At 39.6% G+C, this 18,994-nt stretch overlaps 1 protein-coding gene across 2 annotated transcripts; it reads right to left on the reverse strand.

Moving 5' to 3' along the window:
• Positions 1-1,493: 1,493 nt before the first annotated feature.
• Positions 1,494-18,829, reverse strand: ppm1aa (protein phosphatase, Mg2+/Mn2+ dependent, 1Aa). 2 transcript variants are annotated; one of them, XM_086094588.1, is made up of 6 exons: positions 18,426-18,829; positions 15,824-16,677; positions 15,625-15,742; positions 10,523-10,634; positions 10,374-10,431; positions 1,494-4,409 (listed from the first exon to the last, which is right to left on the reverse strand). In XM_086094588.1, exons 2-6 carry the CDS (start codon positions 16,658-16,660, stop codon positions 4,380-4,382), a joined length of 1,155 nt encoding a protein of 384 aa, XP_085950714.1. In that variant the 5' UTR covers positions 16,661-16,677; positions 18,426-18,829; the 3' UTR covers positions 1,494-4,379. The 2 variants fall into 2 exon arrangements, with proteins under 2 accessions (XP_085950714.1, XP_085950715.1); XM_086094589.1 differs by lacking the exon at positions 18,426-18,829 and adding an exon at positions 18,181-18,294.
• Positions 18,830-18,994: the final 165 nt, after the last annotated feature.

The following is an 18,994-nucleotide window of genomic DNA, read 5'->3' on the forward strand; positions in this document are numbered from 1 at the left end:
CAAACTAGAGGGCGTACGTACGCATTCAAATATCTGATCGTCCTTCCTATAAGAATATAAGAGGACACGTCATCCCAGGCTGACAAAGGGACTCTATCAATATTTTTTTTTGTTTTGTGCAATTATATTTTCTTAGAAAAGGTGATTAGACAGAGCATCAGTGCTTACGACTAGTTTGTTGATTTACACCTACTTTAACATTTAGTTATAAGGTAGGATTAGGGACACACTGAAAAAAAAGTCAAATACGTACATATACACATATATGTACATATATATATATACTGTATATATATATTTATATATTCACATATACAAACATACTGTATAGAAACATATTCACATAGATATATATATATATATTAGAGGTCTGTCTCGAAAAAAGACCAATCGATATGTATCTCAATAATTTCCAAAGTTATGCTCCGATGTACTTTCATGACACTATTAAGAGAAAGAAAAAAAACATCATGTTATGCAAACTAATGTATGATTAGTAATTTGCATGTTGAAAAAACGTAATGTTACAAGAATAATGCAATGATGAGTAAAATATCCAAAATAGTGACAAGAGAAAAACTCAGTTATATTGCAACAAAACTGTAATCATGTTGTAACATTTAATTGACAATATTACTGGAAAGAAAAGCCACAATGTTAAAAGTTGAGAGAAAAAAAACTAAAAGAATACGTATTGCGTGAGAAACAAATTGAGAATTGCAACATTATGAAAAAAGGATGCCAAGTTACGAAGAGCAGCCATGTTGCGACAATTATATTGTTGCAAACTAAGTCGTAATACAAGTGCAAAAAAAGTTGGAGCATTATGTGAATAGTGTCAATATCACGAGAAAAAGTTGTAATATTAACATATGTAACTTAATGAATGTATAAATGTTTATGTTTGTAAAATCGCATTTTTGATTCCCAGATTAGTTTTATTACCGTCACATTACAACTCCTGTCATTTTCCATGTTTACTTTTGTAATATTCGTATGTAAAGTACTTTCTTTTCAGTGTGACCCTAATATACGTTCATATAATAAATGAACGGCAAACAGTGTTTTTAAAAAAAATGTCATGCTGCACTTGTTTTTAACAGGATTACTAGTTATCTAAATGTTTTCTTTAAAGAGGAAAAAAAACGACATACATGAAATGCTTTGTGCAAGTAGAGAGAATACAACACAAAAACATGAATGAGGTATTTTAAGTTTCCTAGTAAATGAAAAGGGATTTGGTATTGAGGGATTTTTTTTATTTTTTATTTTTATTTTGAAGTAGCTTTAGGAGTGAAAGCCATGTGATGGAAACTTGACATAAGTGAAATTAAACTTTTTTTTTTTTTTTTAATGGTATCATGGCCAAGTCTCTTCAAAAACTAATTGCAACACGAGCGATACTGAATACAGTCACTTTGTTATTCATTCATTACAATCAGCAAACCTGAAGGCTTTTCAGTGGTAAGAGCAGAACAGCAATATCAAGTGGATTTTTATTTGAATGTGTTTAAAAAAAAAAAAATTGAAAGTCGCTACACATCGCCATGTGAACTTTTCTCAATATCAATTTGCAGTTATCCATTAAATGGATTGTTATTATAATGTAATTATTAATATACTGTATTCAAACACCCAAACTCATGATTGTAAGTCTGTTTTATTCTTTTTCTCCATTTTTTGAAATGTGTTATTCGTCCACACGCACGCACACGCACAGTAATAGGACATTTATACTTTACTGAGCCACCACTATCAGGATTATTCACAACCTTTAAACCATGTTGCTTACATGCAACAATTGTCTTCATCATCATCATCATCGTCATAATCTTTATCTTTAAGGCCAATTACAACACAATTACGAGTGTTCACTTCCAGCCACAGTTCATCACACGGTTTCACAACCACAATAGCTTGTCATTCATCTGTTGTTGTTGTTGTGGCACCTTGAAATTTGTACCCTGTGTGTTAAGTTTACATCTATGCACATGACGCTAAGCTACGTAGCTGCTTCATCATAGAATCTACAGCACCACCAGTGGTTAAAAAGTAAGGTGAGATTTCCGGCATTTTTTATTTTTATTTTTTTAGGCCATTTTGCCACCACAGCAGGTTAGAACGTGGCTCAGGAAGGAATTGAGTCCAAGAATTTGTGACCCACGGCAAGCAGGATAAGAGTTAGGATTGTCATTTTGAAAGAAATACATTTTTTAGTCTCTTATTACTATTATATTGGAACTGTCCGATGAAAGGAAGGATTTCAATAGTAACTAAAGGAGCCCCAAGACAAAGCGGAATCCCATTTTGTCCATGGTGAAAAGAAAAGAAAATCTAACTCAAACAACATATTTATTCCTTGAATGTTAAAAGTCAAAAATATATACATACATTAATTTCCACAATGTAATTTTAGAGCATAAAATAGCAGAAAATGAAGGGTGAAAGAAAAACCTTTCCTCTTGAAGAAATGAATCTGCCTCGTGAGTGGATACAGATATCGTCAATGACGAAGGAGGGGGGAGGGAGGGGGAGGGGGGCTGAACACACACACACACACACACACACACACACACACACACACACACACACACACACACACACACACACACACACACACACACACACACACACACACACACACACACACACACACACACACACACACACACCCACAAATCATTGGCGCTAGCAGCAAACTGGACTGTGTGGCCTGCCTGGCTTGTGTCGGCTTGGATGCACAGCACAACCCCAAGGAAACAAAAAAAAAAAAAAAATGGTGCTGTACAGAACCATGATGACACTTTACAATCAGCGGATTTGTTCTTGGTATGAATGCCCCCCCCCCCTTTCCCCACACAAAAAGAAAAAAGACAACCTTAAAAGTATTTGAGCCAACAGTTGATCCTATGTGGTCACACCGTCAAAATAGTCAGTGCTCAAGTGCTCACATAAGTCCAAATGACATCATCTTTAAAATAACGCATTGATTTTATTTTTTTTTACCCCTCTCATGTGGACCAGCCAAATTGTCCACACAAAGAACTGCCCACAATTAAAACAAAAAGTCGTGATGTCAGAGGTTGTGCCACACAAACGATAGCAAGATAACAGCTTGCGCGCGCTCACACACACACACACCCACACACACACACACAAGGCTGGCATAAAGCTGAACAAACGCGGTTCGAAAAATCTAACCACTGCATGAGCATGAAAAAAAAAAAAAAAAGAAGAAAGAAATAGGCCGACTAAGCGCGTCCTTGGGACTGCAATCCAACTTGGCTGTATAAATGTCCATTGACGAGAGCATGCACACTTAGAATACGAATGTGATATGGAAAGGGCAGAATAGAGCTTTGTAATTCCCTTAAAAAAAGAAAAAAGAAAAAAGAAAAAAAAGCAGCCTGGTGTGTGTATGTGTGTGCGTGTGTGAGAGAAGCGCGTGGCAAATACAAGATTACGCGTGCACGTACACACACACAAGCACCCACGCACGCTTGCAAGGATCTCGTCAGACTTTTGTTTTCAAGTCACACTTTGCTGTTATTATTATTGGAGCATGTACAGAAAAACACATACAAAAATAAAACAACATTTTTTTTTTGTGTGTGTGGAAAAAGCACATGGGGTGGACATAATTAGGGTGTCAATGGTTTTGATATAGAGAGCTTACTGTGCTGTCAACTATACAATTTACCCGTTTCTTAAAGGAGCATAGACAAACTGAGGAGCGAGGAAAAGTCAAAGCGTGGAGGACGAGCAGTAAAGATTCACCATGTCGTAATGGGGTCAAATTCCAGAAGAGCAGGAAAAGGCAAATAGTGCATAAAAAGGTTCTCTTTTTCATTTTGTTTCTTTTTTTTAAACTTAAATCAAGCTGCATTAAATACAGGCTGTTTGTACAGGACAATTGCACTTCACAAAAACAGAAATATACAAACGCACACAAGGAAATGTGAATCAAATTAATTACAGCAACAACAACAACAACAGAAGAAAAACCTACTACATAAGCTGATTATTGGAAACAAAACAAAAAGAAGGTAAGAAAGTCGTGTGGACTCACTTGTTATGTTTGACTTTAGAGGGAATTATTGGGAGAGGTGAACACAAAAGGGACAAGACACGGGGGGGTTGGGGTTTGGGGGGGGATCCTGAACTCCAGAGTGGACTGGCGCTGCACTATCTCCACGTTTGTGTGCATGCAACTCCTCTTCCTCTTCCTCTTCCTCCTCCTCCCATGAAATTCCCTTCTTAGAAACCGAAAGCTCAGAGTGACGGCAAGACAGACTGCTGAGCTGGGCTGAGCTGCTGTGGGTCTTGAGAGGATGTGGTGGTTTGTAAACGCTAGGCTGTGTTAGTGGGGCCACGCTGTGTTACCACATGTCATCTGTGGACGCTGAGTCCTTGACAAGAGAGGAGAGGAAGGACAACACCCTTCAGACTCGGGGCCCAAATGCATCGCGAATCACATTATTCCAACAGCAACAATAAAAGGGAGAGATGAGAAAGGAAATACAGCACATTTATCAACAATTCAATTGATTATCACGTCCACTAATTGGATAAACTGATTTTGCATTATTAAACAGCATGTAAGGTGCAAGTACTATAGTTGTCCACCTGGGGTCGCCATCATCATGTTCCACTCTATAACATATGCGCCAATGAATGTGTGCGGCTTTAAAAGGCGGGGCTTGGAATAAGACTGTGAAGTTGGGCGTCGACGAGCTAACCGTTAGCCAGTCTGCGTCTTGCGTGCCAGAAATTTTGCTTCTTTTTGATGATCAAATTATTTTTTGTTATTTATTTAATAATGTCATCCATAGAAGAAACATTCAGACACAGTGGAACCTCCAAATTTGAACAGCCTCTGGGTCAGAGGTCAACAACCTTTCTAAACCTACGAGCTACTTTGTGTGTACCAATTAATGCAAAGGCCACTAGTTTAATACTCGCGTTAGAAAAAAAAACAATGAGCCACGCATTGTGTACGAATAACTGATCTGTTCTTCTGTTCTAAAAATAGATCCCCATTGATGTGACACTGACTTGCTAATATGAATTAAAAGAAGTATTTATTTTATTATTATTTTTTACTTATCATGAAACAGACAGCAATGTGAAAAATCAACTTTTTGGAGCTTTAAGCCATGTTAAAATGCTAATTCCTCACCAAAAACATCACCCAAGTGGTGTTTCCCTCCATTCGCCCCGCTATGAGTAACTCTAGGTTATTCTGCTCTCCAAGCACCAGCCCCTCCCAACCTGAGAAAACGAGCTGTTGTCACCGTTTGACGTCATTAGGTGCGGAACCACCCTCGCCCCGCCTCTGCGGACTAAACGCACGCCCACTTTCTCTGAGACCTCCATGGGAAAATGACAAAAGTAGCCTTTATCAGTAAACATTCTGTCCAAATGAATTCAAAGCAATCAATTATCCTGCAAAGTGCAATGACAATTGGCCATCTTAAAATCCCAGAAAAGGTTCTGGCTGACACTTGTGGAAACTACAAGTAGAACCTTTGCGCTGCTGAGCCCAACTGAACGAATAGCATAGTGGTTAGCTCGTAGTTTGATCGCCCTGTAAGCAGCAGATACCCGGTTTGCGATCCGTTTTTTCCCCTCCTCCTTTCCTCTCTCTTCTTCTATCTCCTCCCCTCCTCCTCAACGATTTCTTGCGGCAAGGAGCCGTTTTGTTTTAAATGCTTATTGAAGAATTGAAGAGATCCGGCAGCAGGGTGCAGCCAGCTTACCAGCGGCAACCACACGGGGAGAGGCGGGGTTTTACTGAACCGGGCGATTTACTTCCGCGTTAAAAAAATAACCAGCCAAACACCCACTTTTTTTTTTTTTAATTATTATTTAATTTATGGTGTCATAGGTAAGATTTAATCATTATATGCATTTCAGTTAACTGTGGACGGGCTTAAAACTGTGGTGTAATCCCATTAATTTACCATAATATTCTATATTTAGATTAGAAGTATAATAGATTGTGTTGAATGTAGGAAAGAGCTGTTTATATTTAATCAAATATTACAGAAAAAAAACAAAAAAATAGCAGCATAAATAAAGAATTTTATGGGGTACTAACTATTGAAAATGGGGGGATAAAAATCCGCGAAGTAGCAAGGTACCACTGCATTTGCATTTTTTATGCTCTTTTGGTGAAAATGCACATATTGGTGTCAAAGAGATTTTATGTAGAATTGATACAGCACAAATGAGAGACTAACATTTGCTGGTAAAAGTTCTTCATCTGGCTTCAAAATCATCTGTAAATTTGTAAATTGAATTCAGAGAGCTCTCTGAATCAATTGTATTTGAAGCCAAATTATAAAAACATGCAAGGACTGAGAACTATTCAATAGTACTCAATTGATTCTCCCAAATAGCTCAAAATACAGTCATTAATAGCTCAACCCCTGGCAACAAAAGTGACTACACCTCTAAGTGAAACTGCCCCAAGTGTCACTATTTTGTGTGGCCACCATTATTTTCCCGCACTGCCTTATCTCTCTTGGGCATGGAGTTGCACGGAGGACACATGGAGGGCACGGAACTTTACCGGTCGTCACGAGAATCCTCTTCTACTGTTCCATGACGACATCACGAGCTGGCGGATATTCGAATCGATATACCTTACGGTCCACCACCTTCTGTTCGAGGATGCCCCAGAGATGTTCAATAGGGTTTAGGTCTTGAGACTTATCCATCACCTTTATCGTCAGCCTCTGGAGAAAGGCAGTGGTCATCTTGGAGGTGTTTGGGGGTCATCATCCTGCGTGACCAGTTTCCGGAGGGAGGGGTTTATGCACTGCTCGAGTCTGTCACAGACCATGACAGACCAGACACACTTGTCTTTGTACTCCTCATGTGGTTGCCACCAGACACAATCTGAGCCAAATAAGTTGATCTTGGTCTCATCAGACCGCAGGACTTGGTGCCAGTAATCCATGTCCTTAGTCTGCTTGTCGTCAGCAAACTGTTTTCGAGCTTTCTTGTGTTCGTTGCCATGTTGAACTTTCAGTGACCAGTATGAGAGTCTGAGAGGTGAAATACCAAATTTGGCGCACCTGCTCCCTGTTCACACCTGAGACCTTGTAACACTAACGAGTCGCACGGCACTTGGGAGGAAAAAGGACCAACTTAGGGGTGTGCTCACTTTTGCTGCCAGGGTTTAGCTGGTAATGGCTGTATTTTGAGGGAACAATTCGTTTACATTGTAACATGAGCTTTCCACTAAACACTTTTCATTGCATCAAAGCGGACATTTCTTCAACAATGTCCCATGAAAATATAGAATTAATTATCTGCACAAATGTGAGCGATTTACTCTGATTTGTGAAATACTGAATATATTTATTTCAGCAGTGTTGTGTCACTTTTAAAAGACATGTATTAATTGAATTTAGGAGTTGGAGCCTTGGGAACAGTAGCGGTAAATCATAGTCCTATGATTGCACTTGGTTAAAAATTGCACTAATCTGTTTCTGCACGAAGTAGCCTGATGGAAAAATTAACATTTCACTTATAATTGTGTTTATGTCTATTCACTGAGCAAAAGCTATTCAAGTTGAAAAATATGGCTTACTGGGTCAAATATTCAGGTTAAACTGAAATGAAATGAACTTGGATTCATTACCAAGCCTCTAATTAATGAGTTGTTTTTTTGTAGTCAAGTCCCACCACTTTTTTTTATTTTTTATGAATGATGATGAATGGAACTTGCAGCCACATAGGCTCAGTACAATGTGCCTAAAGCGACAATAACAACGGGCGAACGGAATGTACATTGCGCAGTCAGCTTAAAGCGAAGACAATCATATCTCAGACGCATGCCCTAATCACCCGCAGCATCTGCCAGGTGTCGTCAGTGCTAAGGGTGACTTGATTATCTGCAGTTCTTGTTTGACTGGATAGCAGTTCAACTTGTAAAACGACAGATTATTCAACAGTTTTTGGAAGCCGATCAAATCAGGTATTATTGACCAGTCCCCCTGGAACGAACTGCATTCAAGCTTCGAGGCTCCACTGCATTTTGAGAGTCCAGTATTGTACACGCACAGACAAAAACTGAACATTGTCATTTTTGTAAAGGCCGAGTATTTCATACAGCTCTCGTAGTGGATCTTATATTGTCTAAGTAGATCATAATGTTACGGCTGGCCAATGTGTATATACGGAGTACATTCTATTTATCATGTTTTTATGAATCCCTCAGTTGTTGGTCAACCACTTGGCAATGCATGTATGGAGTGAAACATTATAGTTTTTGCTGCACTAAAGCTTAGCTTATCACGGCGATCTGTTAGCGCAAAATGTAATGTGGGTAGATTTAAAGAGTTTTCTCTGAAAGCACAATGACACTATGAGCGTGGTGAGATTGAAACCAACGGCAGAAGAGAGACACACAAAAAAAACGAGAGCATTTTTGCAAGGTCTTTTTCAAGCCAAGGAAGGGCCAAGCAATCAATCTGCTCCGCTTTAGAAACCAGCTCACTGCTTTATATTTCAAGCCTTGAAAGTCTCGGTGGAAATTAAAACCTTGAAGTTACCGGTGCACTTTGCACTCCTCGTTTGTTTCAAATATCAAACCGAGTAAGAGCCTCAAAGGGACCAGTTTGCTCAAATTAGATGAAAAACCAAAGTTCAAAAAAGTGCACTTTTTAATGATTGACCTGCCCTCTACAGCAAACAAATGTAGAAATAAGCCAATATAAAGTCCACTTGATATATTTGGATAAAAACTCTTCCCTATGGATATTGGACAATGCACGTTCAGTATGTAACCATAAAGCATTCGTGGATACGGAGATTGTCAATTTAAGACATTTGCTTCAAAGGCAAAGATTTGGAAGGAAAAAATACAACTGAGAAGAAAGTAGACTTTGTTGAGCCGAATTCAGTACTCGATTGTGGGGAGACTCGTACATACTTTTTCTTCGACATTACCAAATGTGGTATTTAGTGTTTTCTTGTTGTTAAGAGCTACAAGGTTTGCAGCTATTGAGACTCAGTTCACTGAAAATCAGTTGATGATATCAAATACAATCAATCATCGATATTCAAATTCTATATGACCAAAGTAACACATTTGCAATGTTTGCATTACACAAGATCATGCAAATTCATTTTCAATGCATATAGCACTGGAACCTCCAGTGTTGAACCGTAAGCCAGTAGCCCCCCTATGACCACATGAGTAACCCCCGGTCTTGTATTGAAAATGTGAACACTGGCAGAGATTCTTATAACTAACTGTGTTGATTTCTTTCGGTGGTTGGCAAATACATTTGGCGCATTTTGCATTACATTAGGGGTTGATTTCATTTTATAATTGGAAGCTGTTATATCTGAAAATAAATCAATAACTTGATCGCATCAGTGATACAACTTTAATTTTCGCTCTCCTCATTCTTCATTAAAGTTAAGAGTTAAAGTAAGATTTGAAAGTGTGTTGTATTGTTGTTAATGCATTAATTTGAAATTCTGCAGGTTTGTATGACAAATGTTAAAATCAGTACAGCTTGTTAAGGCTGTGAAATGACAACACAAGACCATTCCAAATATGATTAATCTCAAAATAGTGGTACAATTAATCAATAAATTAACAACTAATCGATTAGCAAATTTATTTAATTTACTGTATTTTGATAAGCGATTAATCATTTGGATAACTTTATTAAATCTTTAGACTTTAAGCTTTTTTACAATAAATATGATCAGATTTCAGTAGTCCTCCATGTAAGCAAACTGATTGTTATCTTGTTGTTGAATCAAAATAAAACATTTGCATTTACTGTCGAAATGATCGACATTTTTGACTATTTTCTCACGTTACAGAACAAACCAGTATCGGAATCATAATTAATTTAAGTTTGCTCATTTTCTGCGCTGCAAATTTGAAATGTCCGATTTTTTAATACAGGGATGGCAGTTAAAACTTTTTTTTTTACATCAGTTTCATCGACTAATCGACAAACATAATCACCAGATTAATCTCAACTATATCCCAGAATTCGACCTTCAAAGTACCACTTGTTGTGCAGAATTCCACCTATTTGCTCTTCAAATTGCTTTCAGGATGATTGCACTTTTTGCATATTGATCAATGCAAATGGACACGAGTAATATATTCTATTTTTGTACATTAGTAAAGAGGCAGTTATCACCCACAATATTGACCCACAGTTAATCATTTTCCAATTACATTTGAGACCTATTACTTGGCACTTGGGGGGGGGGTTACCTAACATGCACAAAGTTGGTTAATGTTTACGGTCACAATGTCAAAACGCATGCGTACTTCAACCAAAGCCTCAATGAGTTACAAGAGTTTAGGGGTGACAAACTGGGATACTTACTGTGTCATCACTTCGGTAGGGGTTGAGTTTGTTGTACACCGCTTCAATAACACTTCGTCTGCAGAGAGGAAAATAGAACTTTGTTGAAGAATGCTAAACAAATAGTGAGTAAACACTCATGTGTATTCCAAACGCAAAAGGTCACGCACTTGCTTGCAAGCTCTCCTCCGGGAGGGAGGTTGGGGATGCTCTCTGACGCTAACGTCCTCATAACGTGGACCAAGTCTGGTATGCCTTCATCTCCTTGCTTTTTGAGGATGTCTGATGGAAAACATGAAATCACAAGTAAGCTTCCTGCACACAGAGGAAGGTCAAATACGTATGAAGTGGAAAGTAGCATTCCTTCACTTTTTTTTTCCCATATTGCATTTAGTTTCCAAAACAAACCATCTCAACCTGGTGATGTTTCAGACAGTCTAATGGATTGGTAATGATTAATTAACAGCTAGACCTGCTGATTGTGAAAAATTAACTTGTGTGGGCAAGATTGAGATATTTCTGAAAAAAAAATGAAAAAAAAAGTCCACTCCTGTCATGCAAATTAGTCAAGAAAGATGGGTGACGCAAGAAGAAATTAAACCCATATCTAAAGGCACCATTGTATTCACACATATACACTCATATTAGTAATACAGGTACAAAGTACTCTAAAACAATGAGCAGAAATGAAGTGCAATTAAAAGAACTTCAGTGAGGATAAGCAGTTTGGAGAATGAATGAATAATCTAATAAAGAAAAATAAATGGTTACGGCGAGTAGTATTATAGTTTAATTGTACTATAGTATTATTTGTACAATGATTGCAAAGTGAGAAGTATTTTATGACTGACAGTGATGTATATTGCTGGATAGTAATCAACCCAATACGTGCAGCGTATGAAACCACTAACTTGGCATTTGCTGCACACACATCACACTGACATATGCAATGTGACATTTAAACCACTTGTTCAAATGTACTCAGCATATACAAAACCTCCCATGTGTTATTGTAAAACACCATTTATTTATTTTACTGGGTTTTTCCTGTGTACAAAATTCAGAGGCGGCCACCTCCAGCCTGAGCCACTCATATCATATCATTCACTGCCATTGACGGCTATAGACGTCCAAAATTCATTTGAACTACTTCTATTCGTTTAACATTTTTTCCCACTTTAGTTAACAAGAGTATGAAAGCCTAGATTTTTTTTATTGTATTAGAACAGATAGATATAACATTTGTGAGGTCATGCGATTAATTACGATTTAAAATTGTAATCGCCTGACGCCCCTAAAAAAAAGGAAAAGAAAATATTTTTAAAAACTTGGGGCGTCAGGCAATTACAATTTTTTATTGTAATTAATCGTACGACTTCACTAGTTAACTCACGATTAATCACAAATTGTATATCTGTTCTAAATGTACCCCAAAAAAAATTCTAGGTTTTCCTACTCTTGTTAACAAAAATGGAAAAAAAAAATGTTAAACTAATAGAAATAGTTCAAATGATTTTTTTTACGTCTATAGCCGTCAATGGCAGTGAATGAGTTAACTGCAGTTGCAGTGTTGCACCATTATGGAGGGGCTATAACAACAGCAGTGCACCGGAAAGACATGTAGCAAATATTGAAGAAAAAGCAGCCTTCTTTTTTTTTTTTTTACTTTAATGTGCCGAAGAAGAAAGAGATCATGGAGCCACCGTTGCACACGCCCAATTCCTGGTTGCAAGGCAGAGGTGGCTCAGGTGGCGCGCTCCCGCCATTTCCAAAGTCATAAAAACACAGTATGTACAATAAACATAATAGTGTTTTATAACAACGCTGAATTATATTTACAATTTAATATGTACTAGTGGAAGTTAATGGCAACTTTGTAGTCATATAACTTTATATAATTTCTAATTTCTAGTCCCTGATCGTAAAAAATGGCTGCAGGAGGGCGGCCCATAATGGTATCGGTCACCGCCGCGAGTACCGACACCTTAAAATAAGACTGGTATCGGTAGTCACTCATCAGTCAGGGTGATATCACCTCTGCCTCATTTTGAGCCAGGAAAAACCCTGTTTTAGCATAGCAGGAGGAGTTCATTTGAAGGAGGAGTTTATTTTTTACAAATGCTTGTGTAAGTGTGGCGCATGACACAATCATGTCTGTTGATTCATTAAATGAAAATTGTTACTCCCTTGTTACAATGTGAATGGAATGCGTACGTGTCTCACACGACAGTTTTCGGTTTGTGTGTTCTCTTGCGTCACTTATTGACAAACTTGGCTAGACAGAGTGTTAAGAAAGTGACAGACTTACTACACGATGCACAAATAAACAATAATTCCAGAGTGGCGTGATGAAGTTGTACCATCGCAAGTGAAAATGCAATCGATGTTTTTCCTGTATTAATGGGGCCTCGCATGCACATTGTAGTACACTAACAGTACTTCATACTTCGTAGAACTCATACGCTGTGTTGACCCAGCATTGGTGGGGGCTCATTTGCATGAGACAAAACCACTTGCTCATTTCAGCCAGGCTAGAAAAAGAGGGTGTCAAGTACACTATAATGTGTGATCTGTGGGTTCGTTTTTGGAATCAATTAATCTATCACTTATTCAATTGATTAATCGACTAATTCATGATTCATTTTAATTTTGCATTTAAGTGTATTACAAATGCATTTTTCCCACCTGAGCAATTACTGTTGATATGCTGAAATCAGAGGATTTGGACAATTTCAAATAAAAATGGGCTCCAAACGATTACTCGATTATTAAAATTGTTGTGGATTAATTTGATAATTTATTACTTGTCAATTAATTTTGACAGCTCTTGTGGGTTCATTTGACAAAAGCATTTCAGAAACATATTTTATTAAGACACCTGGCCACTGTTTGAAATTGAAGAAAAAAATATACAAAATGTTTCCTATTTACAGCTGCACAATGGTAGTAGGAAGTAGGGCTGGGTATCGATTCAGATTTCCAAAATCGATTGGATTCGATTCAGAAGGGCCCAATTCGATTCACGATTCACATTGATTTTCAATTCAGTTAAGGATTTCATGCAGTACCAATTTTACTTTTATTTGGAAGACACATTTCAGAAGTACATATTAGAAACTGCTTTCTCTTACTTGGAGCATTAGTAAAAATATGAATATTTAAATTTATAATTAAATTCAATGCAGTTACATTAATCATGCATATTTTATTGAACCTGATCAAAACAATAAATAATAATTGAAATAAACTACAGCGCTATGTAAATAAAGTGGCAAAAACGCTCTGGCAAATCACGGCATTCACATCCCTGTGACTGTTTTTATGCTAAGGTTCCAGTGGTTAATAAATAAATAAAAACAAATTGACATAAGAGACACATTCATAGTGCATAACTATGCATCCACATTTAGTGTTTTTATGTCCAATTTCTTACCTTACTTTTTTGGGGGGGTATTTGTGTTCAGTCTTTCGCTTTTTCTTTCATTTAATGTACAGTTTAATTACTGCCACATGCATGCCCTCTGTTTAATAATGTGGCGGCAATGCACCAAAAGCACCTGCCAACCGCAATAAGAAAGAAGAAGTAGTCATGCATTACCGCCAGTGGCCTTCTTCATAGCCATAGAAATCTATGCTAAAGAAGGGAGCGCTAATGAACCAAAAGTATTTGACAACCATCAAATGGAAGTAGAAGAAGTAGTCCGTAGCTTTGTGTAAGTTATAGTGTAGTATGATTTATTTACTATTTAGAGCAGCAAGATGCACAGTAAACGATCGGGATTCTACTTTTGGCTCCAATGTGGCGCAGAATTTTAGTTAAAGGGACTGCAACGTGAAAAATCAACTTTTTGGAGCTTTAAGCCATGTTAAAATGCTAATTCCTTAAAGTTAAAGATGTGTTTTCCTCCATTCGCCCCCTGTATGAGAAATTCTAGGTTATTCTGCTCTCCAAGCACCAGCCCCTCCCAACCTGAGAAAACGAGCTGTTGGCACGGTTTGACGTCATTGCGTGCGGCCCCACCCCCGCACCGCCTCTGCGGACTAAACGCACGCTCACTTTCTCTGAGACCTCCCTCCATGGGATAATGACAAAAGAAGCCTTTATCAATAAACATTCTGTCCAAATGAATTCAAACCAATCAATTATTCTTTACATTTGCAATGCCAAAGTATTATGAAATGACAATTGGCTATCTTCAAATCCAAGTAAAACATTTGCGCTAATGAATTCTAATGAATGGATGGTGTAGTGGATAGTGCGCTCGCCCCATAAACAACAGGGCGCGGGTTCGCGACCTGCTATGGTGCTTCTTTTTTTTCTCCTCCTCCTTTCCTCTAACCTCTCTGCTCGCCTCCTCGTTCACGATTTCTTGCGGCAAGGACACATTTTGTTTCAAATGTTTATTCAAGAATTGATGGCTTGCGTGAGCAAACGCAGAGATCTAGCAGCCCGTGAAATTTAGAGACCATTTTAAAAATCGCCTTAAAACCTATGTATGTTTCGTGGGCGTTGCGGAAGACGTCGTGAGAGGGGCGCGGCAGCCACAGGGGAAGGAGGCGGGGTTTTACTGAACCGAGCGTTTGACTTCCGGGTAAGAAAAGTAGCCAAAGAAATAACTCATATTTCATAAGAAATTACATCGCGATTGTGTCAAAGGTAAGATTTCATCATTATATGCCTATAGTTAACTGTTAAAATAGTTAAAATACCATGGTGTAATCTCTTTAAGGTAACCCATTTAAAACTACTGCAAAAAGAAAAGCTTTTCCATAATGCATCTGTCTAAACAGTGTGTGTTTGCATGTGTGTATTTTTCAAAGGAGACCGGCGATGCGATCCGCTTGCATTAAAACGCAGCCCATTTTTTAAAGTTATATAGCAATCAGCAGCTCGGAGCAGCTCGTGCTTGAGCCGTTTCCTTTCTTTGTAAGCACTGGGCTCCTTTTGGGGTAATCTGAATAACAGAAGGGCACCTTCGAACAACGCTCACACGAGGTTTTGAACGAGTACGTGCTTGCCTCGGGCACATTAACTCACCGGAAAAAGCCGTATTAAATCGAATCGTGGTTTTATGAATCGATATTGGGCTATGAAAAGCGATATATCGATATTTTAGTAGCAAGAGGACACCTTTCCTGGGAATAATTGAGACACTGCCTCAGTTAGAGCTGATCATTCCGCTCAATCCAAAGTGTAATTTGAGTTGACATTTCAAATGCACCACAAATTAATTCCATCCCAAGTTAACATATTTGCTAATTAAGTGCCTACCTTCTACTCTTGACTCCAGATACTTATCCAACTCGGCTTCTCGTTTAACTGCTTCCGGAGAAACTTTCGGAGCGCCAGGAAAACAGATTAAAACAACACTCATATTGTCCCGACTACCCTGTGGAAGAAACACAAAAGGCCCGAGAGGTTAGACTCGATGGCACAACACACAGGTGCGTTTTTGGTCAGCATTGCATACCTTGTACAGGCAAGTGTCAACAATTTCATTGCTGACTCTTTCAAGATCATCCGTGACTTCTAGCCTTGAGCGGACAAAGTCACAGAGTTCTTCATTAGCCATGACATCCCAGATGCCATCACAAGCAAGAATAATAAATTCATCATCCCCTTCGCATCTCTCGATTGCATAAACTTCAGGCTCGGGAGAGACGAGCTGCTCTGTCGGGCCTTTCCCGTGCACACACTTGTAGTCGAAATCGCCGAGGGCCCGAGACACGGCCAGGGAGCCGTTCACTCGCTGGATCATGACTGAGCCACCGGCGTTCAGGATCCTCTCCTTCTCCAGAGGGTTGCTGGGTTTGTGATCCTGCGTGAAGAAGTGCACGGCGCCCCCGCGGCTCAGGAGTCCCCGCGAGTCGCCACAGTTAATAAAGTAGACGTGGCTCGGAGATATCATCACGCCCACTGCGGTGGAGCCACTGCGGTCCACGCCGTGCTTCTTCTCCGAGATGGTTCGCATGTGATCGTCGATCTCCAGGAAACCCGTGCGGATGCCGTTCTTCACGCTTTCCACTGAGGGGTCGTCCTGCAGAGCACTCTGGAAGTCTGAGTTGCTGGTGATGTGCTCCAACAGGTGCTCGCAGCAGTACTTGGCCACCTGAGAGCCGGCGTGCCCGTCATAAACAGCAAAAAATGACCAGGGGTCGAGACCGTGAGGCAAGCCGATTACTGCCGTGTGCGCGTCTTCCATCTCTACCCGCCAGCCCTGCATACTGCTTAGCCCAAAGCGCAGGCTGTTACCCTCACCATGGGAATTGTATTTTTCCATCTTTGGTTTGTCCAGAAATGCCCCCATTGTGTCCCTCTTGAAACCTGTGGACAGACATATGGCATGGGTTTTGATATTTCAATCTAGCAGCACTGTGTATACAGGCAGCAGTATGTCATCTATATGGACTTTGAAACAGGAGCGTCACAATTCGAGTACTGTGGCGTACAAATCTCTAGTTGAGATACTAGTTTACTTCTTGACTACTACTGAGGTGCACTTGAGCTCAAACACGTTCTCCTTGCATGCCTGCTTGTGTGTGATCTAAGTTCACACACAATTTTTTTTTTGTGTCAAATTCAATCTTTTTATGGAGTCATTCACACACGCACACAAAACAACGTTGTGTAGCCCAGTGTTAACGGGAATAAATATGAGCCACGTGTAGGGACTCATCTCATTTCTCTATTCACAACTTCTCAGGTCCTCACTCCTCAGTTTGCATGCTAGCGCACTAGCGCAGTCGTTCTTAAATAGGATGGGCACACATGATGAGCGTTTTTTGTTGTTGTTGCTGTACTAGAATAAAATGTAATTGCGCATCCACTACAGTAGGTGGCAGTGGCCGTCAGCAAGTAAGCAAGTAGTATTAGCTCTTCTGCAGAGATGTATTTACAGCAATTTTATAGACAAATTATCCTATTTATAGTCACGGCGGAAAGTTGGGCGCAAAATATTTTCTTCTTCCTGTGTGGGGCTGCAAAAAAAAATTGAGAAGTTCTGTGCTAGTGCCTACCACTAGAAATGCCATTGAGTACAGGAATAGATTGGCATAGGAGCGAGATCAGAGTAGGTAGTGTCTTGAGGGAAATGAGACATTAATTCCTCGATTATTTCATTTCAACATAGCATACGTCATTGACACACCAAATGAATCGTCTGCGTAGCTGAGTTATCAATATTACCAGAAATTTCTACTTTGATATATACTGTATTTCGAGTGGGGTTTAAGTCAAATAGTAGTCTGTCAACCCTGTCATATTTGTTTTTTGATGATGTACGCTGGCTGAGCATGACCTGCACCTGCAGTCACATTTGGTACAAATCCGATTTCGATCCACATTTGAAAAATAATGAATTGTACTGTACACATTGCATGAAAAAAATATATATACATTGTATAATTTAATCAAATCAAATTTAACATGAAAACGTATTTGCTTCCATAGACGAGCAACTTGGCGCTCAGACAGCCCGCACTGCTGTAAAAATAGAAGGCCTGTGTACATGTTTTGGCTACATATTAGGCTCACTGTTAATGTGGACTACATTGAAACGCCCTTTCACCGCTGCCTGGCCAGGTTCAACTTAGAAAGTGGTGCCACAGCTCCACTCTGCCAAGCACATTTTAAATAAAACACAACCGAACATATTTCTGACCTTCGTAATGACCAATGTATCGCGATAGAACGGCCATTAAAAACCAATCTAAGCATTCGTTACTAGCATGCAGAGCTAACGCTCACTAACAGGACTGGCCAGTTATACGATAACAGCGATTTGGGCAGATATCACGTAACCAACAGTACACGCAACGGTGTACTCACTGCAGCTTTGAACCTGTTGAGAGTGTGAAACAATTATAATTTGATGGACGATGTACGTTAGCTTCGTAGCGCGAAGCAAATAAACAAGCTGACTTGCGGGCCTTGACCCTTGTCCCTCAGAGCTAACTTGTGCTAAGCTAAACTATGCTACCATAGCGCGAGGCAAGGAGAGCCCTCGGCCCTTGCTACGAGGCTAGCCAAACGTTCAAGTTATCGGCTCAACGAGCGACATTTTAATGACTTACCGAATGTCCAAAATAGTGGTTGTCAGCAACAGACGCCGAGGCGGTGACCAAAGCTCGAAGCTACCGGTCGCAGTTCACACCAGGACGGGAAGGCTCACTTCCAGCGACGAAGTGGGCTTCGGGTTGGTTAGCCGACTAGCAAAGAGCAATCGTCACACAAGACCCAGTGCATAGAAATGGCGCTAGAGCGGAGGTTTCTCTTTGGGTACGACCTTGATGCGTTACATTATTTCAGCAGGCGATCGCGAGGATATATTAGCGTTTTAGTTTTCGTGTGGATTTGGGAAGCTGAAACGTCTGCCCCAGCCTCTCCACTTGACAGCTTGACAGCTTGCTAGCTACCGTTAGCTGTTGGTGAGCAGAGGCACTCGGAGAGGACCCGGATGTTGCAGGTTGCCTTCGAAAACATGACATCATCCCTCAACACAGAAGACACGCTCACTCAGCGCGTAGGCTGCGAGCCGCATCTGGGCAGCCGGATTCAGATGCACTAATTGCACTGAAACGCATTTTTTTGGAGCGCTTTAGACACCGTTATTTACATGTTTGTATTATATATGTACATTTGA

The sequence above is a fragment of the Leptonotus elevatus genome, chromosome 14, assembly GCF_054856555.1.
Source record: "Leptonotus elevatus isolate MCC_2025b chromosome 14, RoL_Lele_1.0, whole genome shotgun sequence".
Classification (NCBI taxonomy): Eukaryota; Metazoa; Chordata; class Actinopteri; order Syngnathiformes; family Syngnathidae; genus Leptonotus; species Leptonotus elevatus.

Bases quoted from the DNA above. Each gene is read 5' to 3' on its own strand.
- ppm1aa (XM_086094588.1), bottom strand. From the start codon at position 16,660: ATGGGGGCATTTCTGGACAAACCAAAGATGGAAAAATACAATTCCCAT. The intron at 15,743-15,823 runs GTATGCAATGCT...TTTCTTCCACAG, and splicing joins TTGACACTTGCCTGTACAAG to GGTAGTCGGGACAATATGAG. The intron at 10,635-15,624 runs GTAGGCACTTAA...GTTTTCCATCAG, and splicing joins TCTGGAGTCAAGAGTAGAAG to ACATCCTCAAAAAGCAAGGA.